At 41.1% G+C, this 16,287-nt stretch overlaps 1 protein-coding gene across 1 annotated transcript; it reads right to left on the reverse strand.

Annotated features, from left to right (window-relative positions):
• Positions 1–232: 232 nt before the first annotated feature.
• On the reverse strand, positions 233–15,694 carry LOC137286573 (snake venom 5'-nucleotidase-like). Its single transcript, XM_067818517.1, has 10 exons — positions 15,597–15,694; positions 8,331–9,144; positions 5,946–6,159; positions 5,628–5,816; positions 5,014–5,211; positions 4,507–4,638; positions 3,744–3,863; positions 3,110–3,268; positions 2,475–2,678; positions 233–1,926 (listed from the first exon to the last, which is right to left on the reverse strand). The coding sequence occupies exons 2-10, from the start codon at positions 8,646–8,648 to the stop codon at positions 1,670–1,672; spliced, it is 1,791 nt and encodes a 596-aa protein (XP_067674618.1). The 5' UTR covers positions 8,649–9,144; positions 15,597–15,694; the 3' UTR covers positions 233–1,669.
• Between the last annotated feature and the right edge of the window lie 593 nt (positions 15,695–16,287).

The following is a 16,287-nucleotide window of genomic DNA, read 5'->3' on the forward strand; positions in this document are numbered from 1 at the left end:
AACCCATGTCTGTCGTAAGGGGCGACTAACGGGATCGGGTGGTCAGACTCGCTGACTTGGATACACATGTAATCATGTCCCATTTGCGTAGATCTATGCTCATACTGTTGCTCACTGGATTGTTTACAGACAACCACCACATAGCCGGAATATTGCTGAGACAAGACACTGACTCTGTATATTGTGACAGTCATGTCAGTGGGGCCATGATTTCATCGGCGTGATACTCTACTTTTTATTTTATCAAATTACAATATATGAATTCTCCGGTTCATGTAGAATGATGTGTTTCGCAATCACAACGAACGTATCTCAACTGCCATGCCTTTTCTTTCAAAGACTGCAATCTACAGTGTACGTCTGAAAAGTGGTCCGGTGTTAATGATGGATCAGTGTTTTGATTTGGTAGCAAAATAATAAATTTAAATCCAACAATTTCTTCCACTTGTGCTTATTACGTGAAGAGAGATTACGGCTACATCATTGCGCCGTGAACGAACCATAGAGTGGATGCAAACAGTAAACAGTCCACTTGCTGAGACGACAATAAAGGGGGGACAACTCGGCGAAACCGTCGGGTATTGGCTACTTGATCCTTCTCCCGGCCCAACTTCCCCTTAAATCATACAACCACAAACACAACCACGTATCGGATAAACGTCGTCCCCACTTAATGCTGCAGCTGCAGCAACTCCTCACGACTCATCTCGGGAACTATCAGTGACAAGATAAATAACACAATGACATTAGACACAAATAAGGGTTGATGATAAGACCCGATAATCAACAGTTTATGGTAACAACAATATGTTGAATTTCAAACGTCAGCGCCTGACATTGGCCTGTCCGCTTATTCGCCGATTCAGAGAGTACAACGAGTGGTATATAACACAATAAGAGTTAACACATCTGATCTTCAAAACAATTGGTTGGAAACAGAAGGGACAGTATGACAATATATCACAACGCTAAGGGTATAACTGGTTTTCCAACGCGCATTTGTGTACTAAACAAGAACACATCAAAAAACAAAAAACAATTAGTCCTGATATGGGATGTTCCAACTGTGGTCGGTGTTTGAGGTACAGACACACTGTCTGGTCTTATCTCCATCAAACACTCGAGACAGTAGGAATTCACACTTTCCCCTCACATCTCTGGTGAGTAACGAACTTTCCCCTTCGCCACATCACGTGATCGTGAACACTTTCCCCTACACTGTCTAGTCACATCACATGATGATATAACCCGTTAGTCAATAAGGTAACATAACAATATCATTAACTTCAAACGTCAACGCCAGATATTAACCTGTCCTATTCATCCACGAAAACAGATTCCATTCCTACTTAAGGCAAAACAGTAGGGAGTATACGAAAGGATCACTGAAAATCAGTGATCGGTGATACTAAGAAAGTGAAATCCCAAATATGACATATGTTGCGGTGATCGGGTTGGCACACAAAGCTTGCTAAAATGGTATAAGCAATGTGCTGCTATACCGGTATGGTATATCGAGCCATGACACTTTTATACAAGACTACCATGTCACACAAAGCTATCTAGTCACATATGCTGTTGGCCACACAGCTCCAGTGCACACCATTCAGTCACATCCAGTGATGGTCACGCGCATACCATAACACAATCCAATCATGATCCGCGACGGTCAAACGCATTCAAAATAGGACGAAAACATTTCAGTCGATCTGGAAACAATTTTCATCACCATGGAAAGTCTACGATACGAGTAGAAGCAAGCCGCAGCTATGACACAGACTGTCGATGTTAGGAGCTGTGGCGAGAATGAGCCGAGATGACATGGACACATGAGCACCTTCCGATGTGTGATGCGACCCTCTAGACCTGCTGAGATGGGCGAGAAGGCTTTAGCGTACTCAAGGAAGATGTCGCTGTCCACATCCCCTACAACAAACACCAGAAACGTGTTCATTAAATGCATCCCAAAACAAGCAAATTTGTGGATAAAAACTGGCGTGCTACAAACCTTGCAGACAGTGAGTTCAGCGGGCGTTCACCCCAGTTATGCTTTGACCTTTCCAATTAATGCTGGCGAGAGTCAGTGATTATTCTTTTACGCTGCTTTTGGCAATATTCCATGGCAGGGGACACCAAAAATGGGCTTCACACATTGTACCCATGTGGGGACGTGAACCCGGGTCTTGAGCGTGACGAGCGAACGCCTTAACCACTAGGCTACCCCACCATCCCGTTAACGATGGAGGAAAACAAGTGATACCTTTCGAAGGTTCGATGCCGACAAACATAAAGAACAAAAAGTGGCAATTAGAAACATGAATTCGAAAAGAGAATCAAAACTGAACTTGTATTGCAAATATATGCCTACATTTGGTAGGTAATACACTACCACAGCTCACCTATGTTATACAATCGTGTACAAAGAAATAGCTCAGTGTAAACAGTGAACAGCTACCAACAGAGCTGACTCTTACCGATCAGGTGATGTTGGATTTTGTTGTTGTTAATGACGTCATATCCGTGGCCACCACTGGCAATGAATGAGGGCATGATGATCTTATATATCTCGGAGTCATTCAGATCCACGTACTGGGGCACGGAACAGTTGGTGCATCTGACCTTCACCTCTATTACCCTTTGACCCACAGGCATCGTCATGTCGTACACAATTGTCATACCTGACGAGACGAACTGAAGAACTGATCAAACATGTCTAAAATATTTTGTACAAGAGATTGTGTCCCTGACCATTCTTTAAAAAAACAATCATCTGAGGCTTTCTGATAACGTCTAAACAGAAAAACAGGTTTTATATATGTTATGTAAATACGAGGAGGGTATGCTTTGCGTTACGTAAACAAGTTGCTACTGTCTCGATACTATGGGAAAATTACCATACAGTAAGTGAGTGAGTTTACTTTTACTCCGCCTTTTTGACATGGCCTTTTAGCAATGTTACAGCAATACCACAGCCTGGGACACCAGAAATGAGCTTCGCACAGTGTACCTGTGTCGGGAATCGAACCAGGTCTTCCACGTAACAAAAGAATTCTTTAACCACTAGGATTGCCCACAGCTTAAAAATTACTTTAACCACGAAGAAACACACCTGACACCTGGAAGAACCCCCCAAACAGGTTGCCTGTCTCCACCCACTTGGACGCCCCGAACTCCAGCGTCTCCCGGACATGTCTCCCCAGAAGCTCCACGATGTCCACGGTGTTCCGGAAAGGCAGAACGGTCAAAATGTCATCCATTGTGACGTCACCTGAGCATATCATCAATAGAACCATATGAACGCTCCACTGCATGTAGTTCCAAAAACATTACCATGTGTTGATGGTTATCTGAATAGTTGTTTAATGTTGGTTTTCCGCTCTAGATTTTCATCGGTGCTACTGCCTCTAAACTAAAGATCATTAACATAGCAGACTCCATTTCGTACATTTCTACAATGGAAGCTGTCGAAACCGGCATCTGTACAGTCCGGCAAGGTGTCAGCACCAGCATAAAATCTCAGTCCCATCTGTGGCTTGAACATTTATCATCAGCTCTACAATCCGGCACGTTGTCTAAACTCGATTATTTCTTCAGTCCCGATGAGTGCCGCTTTAGACAGCTTCCATTGTACTAATTTAGCACCAAAAATTATTAATCGTATGAAAGGTACCATGACACTTGTCTAATAAGGTTCGCTAATAAGGTTAGTGAGAACTGTGTCAGTCAGTAGACCATGACCTTACCTCTCTGAATCGACGTCCTGATGCCGCCGGCGTTCATGAAAGCGATGGTCACGTGGTTCCATTCCAAGGAGTCGCTTAGCTTCAGGTTTCGGTGCACCATACTATCCGCTATAAGGTTACCTAGGGAGCGAGGAGAAATGAACAAGTAAGTTTTTTATTCATTTTCGGCGTCTCCCATCCCCGAATAGTTGGCGCAGCAACGTATGAATTCGAATACTCAAAGGGCGGGACTTTTAGGGTTATAGGACAGTGTTGTGGGTAAGGGCAGTGGTGCCATATTGACTTGGAGGATGAAGAAACATGCTATTGAACCCTTTACATGGAGCAGGTGGTGTTGTGTGTTAGTTTGGATTCCTGTCCTGGAACTATTCGAGGACAGCAGATCTGTGCTCTACAGCTTTGATGACAGCTGTCGAGTAATTAGTTCTTCTGGCAGTCAATGACAACAAAATGGCAACCACAAGTGACAAATTGCATAATGAGTGAGTGAGTTTAGTCTTACGCCGCACTCAGCAATATGCCAGCTATATGGTGGCGGTCTGTAAGTAAGACAATCCAGTGATCAACAGCATGAGCATCAATCTACGCAACTGGGAATCGATATGTGCCAACCAGGTCAGCGAGTCTGACCACCCGATCCCGTTAGTCGCCTCTTACGACAAGCCGAGTTGCCTTTCATGGCAAGCATGGGTTGCCAAAGGCCTGTTCTACCAGACCTTCACGGGTAAACACATTGCATAAACGTATCTAGCTTTTAACCTACCAATATTACACTCTTTGACCCTGCAAGATCTCTTGTCCCCGTCCAGCAGCACATGACTTCTGGATACCACCTTGCCCGACTCGTTAGCTACGCCCTCTTTGTATGACTGCATCAGCTCTAGGGTAATCTGGTCTGAAACGATAATAACGTGCTTCTAGATAATCTCCGTTCGTTTATGAAAGGCATTCTGCACTGACCCTTCTTTAAATATCGTACAGTATCATCCTTTTGCTCAATTCAATGGTAGTGTTTCATATTGCGCTTTATGTCAACGTCAAACTCAAAACTCGCCACGATGAACTCGGTGATGTTCTTACTGAAAGAAGATGCCGTTGGTTTGGTCGAGCCATCTCCTCACACTATCCATCAGATCCCATAACATCTGATGATTATGATATATAAAAACCTCTCGGCAGTACCACATTTATTAAATGAAATATCTCGATTCCCTGTTTCCCCGACCTTTCATTCATACTATACTGTGATTTGACTTCATATGATACCAACCTTGTGCTGTGTTGTTGTCCAGAAGGATTGGGTTACCTCCCCATGATGTGATGACACCTTCCGGGTCAAAGGTGACTTGTAGATCGCCAAGATACTTCCCATAGGCATAGTCCTGCACCACGAGAACCTTGGCACCACCTGACTGGGTGACCACATGGGGATACTCTCCTTCCGGTTCCTCAATGGACGGGTGGTCACCTGCAAAATGACAATCCATTTTCAGGTTTGACTTGATGTGCATTGAGTGAGTGGGTAAGTATGGTTTCACGCCGATTGTAGCAAAATATTCCTGGGAACACCAGAAATGGACTTCACACAAATATATAAATTACAATTGTATCTATATGTTGAATCCAACTCGGGCCTTCGGCGTGACCACCGGAAGCTTTAACCTCTAGGCAACCCCACCGCCCTTGACGTGCATCGTTTTTGGCAGGAAGCATTTTCAACTTTTCGAAAAAAAGCATGGACGTACTTACTTGTTTACAAATATGTTTATGTGAGTGAATGTGCGTTCACTGCATTTAGTAATGTTTGGGGTGGCATGGATGTGGTATGGCGTGGGCGTCACGTGGATGTGGCATGGATATGGGCGTGGGCGTGGGCGTGCTCACCTGTGTAAAGGAAAGTGTTGGTGTGACCACCGACCACCACATCTACGTCAGTGACCTCTGCTGCTATTCTCTGGTCAACATTAAAGCCCGAGTGACCAAGGGCAATGATCTTGTTGATGCCCTGTGACGTCAATACATCAACTTCCTTCTGGACTGCTGCAACTTCATCTTCGAATTTGAGGTTTGGACCTGGAAGTAAAACATATTCATAAATACCAAAATCGATAAACTTTCTACTTTATGTGTTGACTGAACCGGTCAAATTGTAACTCTTTGTCCGGCTTGTATTAATTCTGGATATACAGTTAGGGCTCTGACCTGGTCGAGAGGTTTCTGGTGTCTCTCTAGATGTGTACCCAATAACCCCGATACGTTCACCCCCGACACCCAACACCGTGTGTTTCATCAGCTTTTCATACATCCTTGGTTCTGCAGTGACGTTGATGTTGGCGCTGACCACGGTGAAGTTGAGGTCGTTCATGAAAGGTATCAACCCGTCGATACCAAGGTCGAACTCGTGATTACCCAGCGTCTAGAAAGGAGAAAGAGAAAAAACAAAGACGATAGGAGCATAACAACTTCTCAGAATATCCTGAACCTACACGTGCAGCTTTATCCGAGATGGCCGTTTTCTTTGAAAAATCATGATTAAGAAAACGTGCTCTATGTATTTGTCAAAATCTCAACCGTTTCGGCTACAGATTCTGTGATAAGGTGTTGCGTACCACGGAATTAATACTTAGCCAAGTAACCAGGGCTCTGGACAACAAAGTTATATTTATGTCAGGTATAGTGAGTGATTGAGTTTAGTTTTACGCCACAGTCAGCAAAATTCCAACTATATGGCCGCGGTCTGTAAATAATCGAGTCTGGACCAGATAAAGCAGTGATCAACACCATGAACATCGATCTGCGCAATTGGAAACCGATGCCATGTGCCAACCAAGTCAGCGAGTCTGACCACCCGATCCCGTTAGACGCCTCTTACGACAAGCATAGTCGTCTTTTATGGCAAGCATGGGTTGCTGAAGGTCTATTCAACCCCGGGACTTTTTAGGTGTCAGTCAGGTATACAATTGGTCTTGAGATGTGGAGTACATGGTAACTCATTGTCAGTCTATTCACATTGATGATAAATAAACGTAAAAAACTCCTTGTGCTTTTCAGGTTTTATGCATCGTAAAAAATGCTAAGGAACCCAAATGGTGTTATCGATACGGCGTGTTACTACTAAACCGGATTAAAACGGGACATAAAACTAGCAAGCAGATTACTGCAGATTAGTTATATTAATCCAGCAACAGACAAATGTATAATATTTACACATACAGAAGCTGCGCATAATTCATTATATTACCTCAAATATGAATGTCGCTTTCTGATTGGCTAAGCAATCTCTATTACTTTCTATGTACACCGTTGCCAATAGCAACTCACTAACTTTAACTGATTATTTCTCTTGTACATTTGGCACACGTCAGGGATGTACGATTAGTCCTTGGATCTTCACTCTCTTCATTAACGAGTTGACAGGTATGCTCAAGGCCAGGGAATATTTGTAAACGAACTGTTTGACACCATAACCTCTCTGATGTTTGCAGATGACATTTCTAACGTGAGAGACTGTTGGGAAATTGCAGACAAGCATCGACTGTGTAGTAGAATTTGATGACAGATATGGAATGAAAATCAATTTAAACAAAACTAAAATTGTTGTATTCAGAAGAAGGGCTAATGTGGAAAGCAATGAATTGTACATCAGGTCTCGAGAATACTTTCTTATGGTTTTGGTATCTTGTGGGAAAATCACGGCGATGGACATAAATCATTATTTTTAACCATCTTCAAGCAGAGAATCATTGACTGCTGGAGACAAAAGTGGTCTGCAAATACGACAGAAAGCACTAAGGTAACTTTTTATTGCCAATACATAACTTTATTTGAAATGGAATTCATTTTAGTGTAGTGCAAACAGACAGATACAGAGCAGCTCTAACCAGATTCTGATGTACAAATCATGATGCCGCTATTGAATCAGGGAGATGGTCAGGAATTACTAGAGAGGAGAGAGTATGCAACTATTGTTTGACCATGTCCAACAACAATGTACTTGAGGGCGAAAATTAATTCATTTTCCTATTACCTGCTCTCAGTATCATGATCTTCCACCCCAGGACTCTTCAGTTTATTCAGGGATCGTATGAACATAATATGGAATGTAAGTAACCAGAATGATTCTGACTATCTGTGTATTGTTATATGTTTTTTCATCGTTTTCATTGTAAGTAAGAGAAGCCAGATATGCTTATAACGACCGTTGTCGTTCAGCGTTATTTTTGCTGTCGTGGCGTCACGCTGCACGGAAATGTCTTATGAATCATTAAATCATTGCATGGTATTTCTTTTTAGCAGGGCTCAAGGGACAAAAACAAACATCGAGGGTACATCAACCAAACATCGAGGGTACATCAACCAAACATCGAGGCTACATCAACCAAGCATCGAGGGTACATCGTGACCAGTTAGCAACTTATAAAATCTGCCCTCAGACAAGCTGTAGAGTACACCTCATTTACTCTAATGATATTGGGTATCGCACAATATTAACTGACCAAAAATATATCGCTAAAACTATATGTATCCATACTGCAACGGTTCATGTATTCATTATGACGTCACAATACACAAGTTTTATTTACTCACCATGACGTCATACTGCAGCAGATTCATGAATCTGGCCACAACGGCACCACGGTACTTGTAAAACCACAACGTCCCAGAGAACTCGTCCCCTGCAGACAGAAGGATGGTGTTGGGGTGGAGGGAACGCAGTTCTCGGACTTTGGTCACCAGTCGCGCTGTCCCACCGAAACATTTCCCCTCTGCCACATCGTCGGCCGAACACTGATCGCTGCCTGTGTTGGTCTGCTCGAATCGTGCGTGGATGTCGTTGGTGTGCAGGATTTTTAGGCTGAAGCCGGCTATCACAGCGGGGAGGGAGACCATCAGAAGAGTTAGCATGTCGTATATCCTCCGTCGAGAGAGTCAATGTATGTAGTCAATGACGCGAAGCCACGTCGTTATTCTGCGTTAACACTCAACTGAATCCATGGACCGGAGACAGGACACAGCTGATGACGGTCTCGACTTCATCAGTGATGCGTGTGGACTAGGGTGGTGTTGAAGTGTAATCAAGCATATCCACAACTTTGCTGAAGGGTCACAGCTTAGAGTGAGTGAGTTTACTATCACGTCGCTTTTAACAATATTCCAGTAATATGACAAGAGGGGACACCAGAAATGGGCTTAACAAATTCTACCCATCTGGGGAATCGAACCCAGGTCTTGTCACTGCTTAGAGCTGAGAGCAGGTGACTGAACAATGTTCAATTTGTATTGTAGAAAATCCGAGTACTAGTATCTCCCCTTTAGAACACACGTTGCAGTTTGGCAAGTTTTCTCCTGTTCCTGTTCCTGTTCCATCTGTTCGCAAACTTTCGTAAGGACATCTGAGCTCCTGGAAATTGTGAAAGGATATCTTTCAGTGTCACCCGTTTGGAATGTTGCCTACAACGAGAAATCGACTTACTGATATCGTATATATTTTAAACGTGTAAGACGAGTGTTTGTATTGTGACGTAGGTTTGTTTTGGTTTTGTTGTTGCAGCTATTGTTTTCGTTGGTCGAACACCACACAAGAGGGAGACTTGTCGGTATTTGGGGCCGCGAGTACAAATACAAATTAATTCATACATATTAAAAAATAATGGATATACATGTACATTTGATGTAGGAGATCAACTACAAACATACATGTTTCTTTTCAGGTAAATGGCTAAACCTTTGATTGCTTTTACATTTGTGCAAGACATGAGTTGAAGAAACTTTCGTTGTGTTGGATCATGACGAAGAACATTTAGCATGAGTTTTGTCCGACTTTCCTTAAGGAAAGGACAGACAAGAACATAAGTGAAACTCATCTTCAGTAACTCTTGAACTACAGCGCTCACACATTAAACCAGAATGAGCAGTGTATTTATTAAAATGTACCTTTTGAATTTTCAAACTATGCGACAGGCTTTAGTCAAATCCCTATCAATATCAGCACTTAAATACTTTTCTTTTTCAAGAACGAAGAATGCGTTTTAGGAATGAAGATAACTCAGTTGTTGTTTTTTCAATACCAAGACTGAATATCTAAATTAAGACATGTCAGTTTAAACAAAGTCATATATTGCGATGCATTTCCACATTCTTGATAAATCCAAGCATATGAACAGACAGTTTGAAACAGCAACATTCTGACATGTGAAGCCCTGATTACATTGCCAGCTTCATCCTGCGCTTTAAGCATGTCATAACAAGCATGAGACGTTTGTGTCGAGTCCACTGGAATCAGTCTCCACCAATGGTACCACTCGAGCTCACAGAGAACCGCCGTTGATGATGATCTTCCGCTTTTACCGAAATATTGTTTAAAGGAGTTATTCTGGACTTCTTCTGTACTTCACGAAACGTAAAACCCCATATGTCACTGCCGCAACATGCAACTGGTGCACTTCTAGCATCAAATATGGTCAAAATAACCTTCAACGGAAGATCTGTGGGACGTTCCATAAGCTTGTAAATAACCTTTTATGCTTGGTCTGTTGACCGACACAGTCGTGATGAAAAGATCACACCTAAATACTTATAAGTACTTGATTGTTGTCATTAATATACCACTTCTCAGTCGATTGAAGTTTTCCGCCATTACGAACAGCAGTGATGTTAGACCTTTCCTTACTGGGAGTTAATGCCTATGTATTTCAAAGTAACTCAGGAGCATTCAACTTTCTCTGCAGACCAGGAACTAACTGTGCAACTGATACAAAGTCGTCAGGAAAAAAGAAGTAATTTGATAATTTCAACACCATCATCCACAAACATGCCCCAAGAATCGTTATTTTGTAGATCAACAGCTAGCTAGTTTATAAGGAAGATGAACAAGAGAGGACATGGTATTCAACCTTGTCTAACTCCAGTTGATGTGTCAAACATACCGATCGATACTCTTAACGCCCAAAAAAATATTCTTGTAGATGTTTTCTAAAATGTTATCTTTTCTAAAAAGCTTTCCATGAATATACTACTTTGGAGTAGTTGTTAAAGCTATTTCTTTCTATCAACCGAATCGAATGACTTGCTGAAGTCAACAAATTTAACGTGAAAACGATGTGTACATTTCCTGTGATATTTTTGTGCTAATGACAGTAGTACAAACATATTATCCGTGGTAGAATCGCCTTGCCGAAAACCGGACCGAGTCCTTGAGATAACATTATTTACGTCTATTCACGCCCTCATTCTACGTCCTGTGTCACACATAAACGCTTTACAAAGGACATTCAATAACGATATACCCATATAATCGTTTGGATCTGTTAAACCCCCTTTTTTAATAATGGAAATACCATTCCTACATTCAGAGAATCAGGAAATACTCCACTTTTTAACGTGAAATTAAAAAGTACTGAATATAAGGCGTAACATAAGGAGACTTTATGTAGAATTCAGATAGAATTCCACCTATGCTTGCAGCTTCATATTGCTTTAAGGAATCAACAGCATTAATAATCTCCCTCACAGTAATGTCTGCAGACAACATAGTTGAATTGTTACAACTTCCACAATTCATATGACCATGTCGTTTAATAAATTGCTCTGCAGACTGGTCAAATTCACAGATTCCTGTTTCAGGATACAGAAGACAATTAACATACTGCTACCAAACCTCTGGTGTGATGCTACTTGCTTTGTGTTTAATTTTCAATAAGGATTTTACCTAGTGCTATCGTACACATCGTTGATGTGCAGAAATGAGCAATACGGATTTTTTTAAAGTCAAAAGCGACTTATTTGGAACTTACAGACCATGACTTTATGCAAACAATATTGTCTTACAAAGGACACCTTTTAAATATCCATTTTGAAATTAGACTAAGCTTTATTATAAACGATGGGTGTCGTAAAAAGATCAACTTTTGTTTTGAAACTATTAAGGATCTAGCTATCATGGAGCCTCAAGGCGAGGAGTGCAGAGAAAGGTACACCCAGGTGTTCGAAAAAGGATGGAGACAGCACAGAACAGGTAAATGATTCAATAACATTCACGGTACTGGTGCACGTGTTTCTCGAACACCTGGATGTCCCTTTCTCTGTACTCCTCCCTCGTAACAATGAGTGAACTGCATCAATGTTTTAATGATAGTTTGTTAAACATCTTTTTTTTACTACAAACATTTTGCAAAAATGTCACAGTTGGTATGATGTTTTGATTATGATCATTGACTATTTTATGTTTATTAGTTTTCAAGTAGGGGATAGAGAAATCAGCTAAGATATGATAATCCTTCAGGGGAATTAAACTGGGTAAGTACACAGCGTGTCATAACAATTTACAAATAATGTCGATCTCGAGTGGTCATGTCACCTATATATTATGAGACATTGAATACGATGCTTGTCTCTGGGTATCAGGTATCATAGGCCTTTACATATATTAACATAAACTTCATGACAGAAAGACTTATAAGATATCAGTAGATGAGGCATATTCAGCACGCATGAAAAAGCATAAAACATCTTTGAGGTGACCCCTAGTGCATGCATTTCATGCCAGGTGAGTCGACGTTCCGTCGTCATACCTGGCGGGGCGACCAAATATCCATTTATAGTCTGATCTATTCTTTTCAGCACCTATTTCGTAAGTTTTACCTGATTTTACGAGTAAACATGCTTTTCTGGATATCCTCTTACGCATCCCACTGAATGCCCTGTTAGGCCGAAGTGGGTTATTTCGACATATCCTATTTGTAGTACAATTATAGAGACACAGAGCAACAGCCTATAAATATTTTATTTTTTATTTCCGACAGCAGTTTAGAAGGTCTTACAATTGCTTAAACCAAAATATACACGATCAGTTTCCTCCCTTTCAAGGACACTTTTCTTCTCCGCACAAATTTTCCTAAACATTCTTTGACTCTGAAGAAACTTATCAAGGTTTTGTTTACAGTTATATATTCTGAGGAATTCAAAAACATTCACATTACTTTTGGTGTGAAAAAAGGAAATATCCGATGATTTTCGAGTTCTACGAAATTTTCCGAATGCATGTCAAAATACCGGTTTTCGATCAGCGCATCGCCATAAGAATAGATTTCATATCTGAACTGGTAGATGCCGGCAAACCGTTTATATTGCCCCGCCCTTGATCGAGCCATTTTATAATTTCAACTAGGTTGTTGGCAGTTTCATTCACATCCACTAGGCTCTAGGAATTTATCAGTCATTTCTGAGGAGTTATTATTGTTGTTAACATAAACAGGTTTACCGTCGTCGGTCCAGATGCATTCCGTTATCGGGTAGATACTTGATACATTTGCTTGACAAGTCCCATCTAGGAATAAATTAAATGAGAACTGGCAAAAAAGCTATGAACAGATAGATTTATCACTGCATGGAAACAGCGAGCTGACACTAAATAGTAGTAAACTAAACGTGTTCCATTTGGTTCAGTATAAGTAAATTAACCACACGTGTCTCCAGATGGTATGCCATTCACAATATGTAAACCACACCTTTAATGATAGAAGTCCATACTTGTTTATATTTTTCATCTTTTCAACACTGCACAAGACAATAGGCAACCCCCTGGCGGCGGACTGTAAATAATCAGTTTTGGAATTGAAAACGCACTGACAGATATTGCGTGCAATAATGGATGGACACTCCGTCAAGGATGAGTGAGTATGGTTTTACGCCGTATTTAGTAAATATCACAGCGTTATCACGGCGGGGGACATCACAAACTAAACTCACTCCCTGACTCGAAACCATAAATACACCAAGTTGTTCTTTTTAAGTCTCCAGACTAACGTACATGACGTATTTTCAACAGGCAAATGTCGGATTCCGTGTGTGAGATAGCCAGGAAGTCTTCCCAGTCGATGGCCAGACTGGTTAGTGAATTTTCACAAGGGTACTTCACGTCTTTGTTATCTTTTGCTCAGTTTCTACACCTAAATTCCGGACAGGTGAATTAGTTTGTTGGCTTCTAACTTTCAGGCAAAGGTTTGAAACCACTTCGCACACTGGTCCCATTTCTGTGTGGAGCCACTTGTGTTCATTGAACTGAATCGAATTGCCCACTGGAATATGTCCTTGTTCAGTGAATATACTTAATAGATTTTTTCTAGATATTTTAAGCTTAATTGTACAGGTAATCATTTCACGTCGCCTTTTCATGTCGTGGCGGTAGATGTAAATTAGCTGAAGGTAAATGCAAATGCCAAATATCTAGTGTTTGTTATTCGATGTTCAGTATTCCTTCTTTATGGTTAGTTTGTTGTTTAACACAACACTCAGGTATATCCCTGCTATAAGGCAGCAATCTGTAAATAGTCTGGACCAGTATATCCAGTGATCAACAGCATGAGCACCGATCTACGAAATTGGAATCCGATGACGAGTCAACGAGCCTGGTCAACCGATCCCGTTAGTCGCCTTTCACGATTAGCAGTGGTTGGTGAAGGCCAGTTCTGAGTTCTAACCTGGATCTTCGCAAGTATACTGCTATATCACGGTGGTCTGTAAATGAAGAATATGAACCAGACAACCCAGTGGTCGAGAGTGTGGGGAAGAATCCTTGGCGTTGATACGAGAAAATGCTATGAACCACGTCACCGACTGATCACCAGATCCATTCTGGAGCCTCTTACGACGACATGCAACTAGCAGAGTATGACGACACAGTGGTCGATGTCATGAGCAACAACACAATGCTAGCATGACATTCTCTCAACCAAGCCTGACCCTCGATTCATTCTATCGCCTCATAAAACCAAATCTGTTAACCAGTCGGGACTCACCATGATAGAAGACCTTACGATGACAACGGAAAGTGACAATTCAAACTTTTTATACCGCAAAACCATCCGAGAATAATTTGTATAAATTCAATACACTGTTTGTCTTTTCTTGTCCACTGGACCATGCATGAGCATTAAGAAATGAACCCTACTTGCATTCGAATGTAGGCTTTCTGGTCCATGACAGATAGCCTATTTTGCAGTGACCTGTCACAAGATCGCCTTCATGCATAATTACGGGTAAATGAATGAATGAGTGTGTCAGATTGGCTTTACGCTGCTCTCAGCAATATTCCAGCTATGTAGCTGCGATCTGTAAATGTCTGGACCAGATAATCCAGTGATCAACAGCATGAGCATCAATCTATACAACTGGGATGCTATAGCATGGATCAGCCTAGTCAGTGAGCCTAACCATCCGATCCGTTCATCGCATTTACGAGAAACATAGGTTACTGAAGATCAATTCTAACCCGGATCTTCACAGGTTGATATCAATAACAGCATATGTACAAAATGTGAAGAAAACAACGTTGAAAACAGCTTAAAATACAGCTATTGATCATTTGCAACTACCGTTTTGAGTATAGTTAGTTTTAGCTATAGTCTGAAATGTGTAGATCTCTGATGTGTGTGGCGGTGTCATAGCCCAGTGATTAAGGCGTTCCTTCATCACACAGAAAACCGGTTTCCTTTTATTTATTTTTTATATACTGGCAGTATATATAATCTTTGTAGATTTGACAATCTTTTCAGAAGCAGACTTTTCATGCCCAATCTTTTCCCATTTACAAACTTCTTTTAGAAGCTTAAATGTTTAGCAAAATGATAACTATCATTCGTGATCTAGTCTAGAAAGGCATGCTCTATACATTTCGGGTCTCGTGTTCCCTGTCAAACAACTGAGGCGGGCGTCGGTGGTGTTTGATTGCATTTTGACGATGTGCTTCATGTTGTCCTATAGACGGTATTAATCTGCTCTACATAAGAATCGAAATTTGAGATAAACTTGTTGAATAAAGATGGAAATTGACGGTGTAATTTGTTTCAAACTCACCCGACGTGTTTGGTCCCACCGAGATACACTCTTGAAGCGAGATGCGCGTGCAGCACAAGCGCCTGTTGATCCTGCCTGTTCATTTGTAGGTCGAGTTTCTGTTCTGGACACATCCCATGTCCCCTAACAGAACACGTATATACTGGACAAAATAACTTAGGGATATTGGTATTTTTATGACTGATATTTTATCGGTGTGTCAGTGAATAAAAAAATACATCATTTATTCATAATTTCAAAATTTCGTGGACTGGTTTCGTCCAGTATAGTAATATATTGAAAGAAGCATTTCTTTTACCACACCATTTCTTATACATATCCCCTGGTATTACTGTAATCCGCCGTAATGTTTTAGCTTTGAGTTCAATGTTACAAAGGATATCTTTCTGAAACAAACGGGAAACACACAAAGGGTACTTTGGGGTTGTTTTCCGATATGTGCAAAATGTTTAAATACCATGACTACTTAGTCACAGTTAAACCACCTTTTTTAAATACTGACGTTGTTAGTTGAGAAACTAATCCGAAAATAGCAGGTGGGTACTTTCTTTTGTACTTCAGTTTATATCTACCACTATGCGTGGATTTAATAGTAGATGTGTACACTGTAAATGACTCCTCCTAACATTTACATACAAAGTAAGTACTCCCTAGATGTCATGTACAAAATCACACACACACACACACAGAG

This window comes from Haliotis asinina, chromosome 6, assembly GCF_037392515.1.
Source record: "Haliotis asinina isolate JCU_RB_2024 chromosome 6, JCU_Hal_asi_v2, whole genome shotgun sequence".
Lineage (NCBI taxonomy): Eukaryota > Metazoa > Mollusca > Gastropoda > Lepetellida > Haliotidae > Haliotis > Haliotis asinina.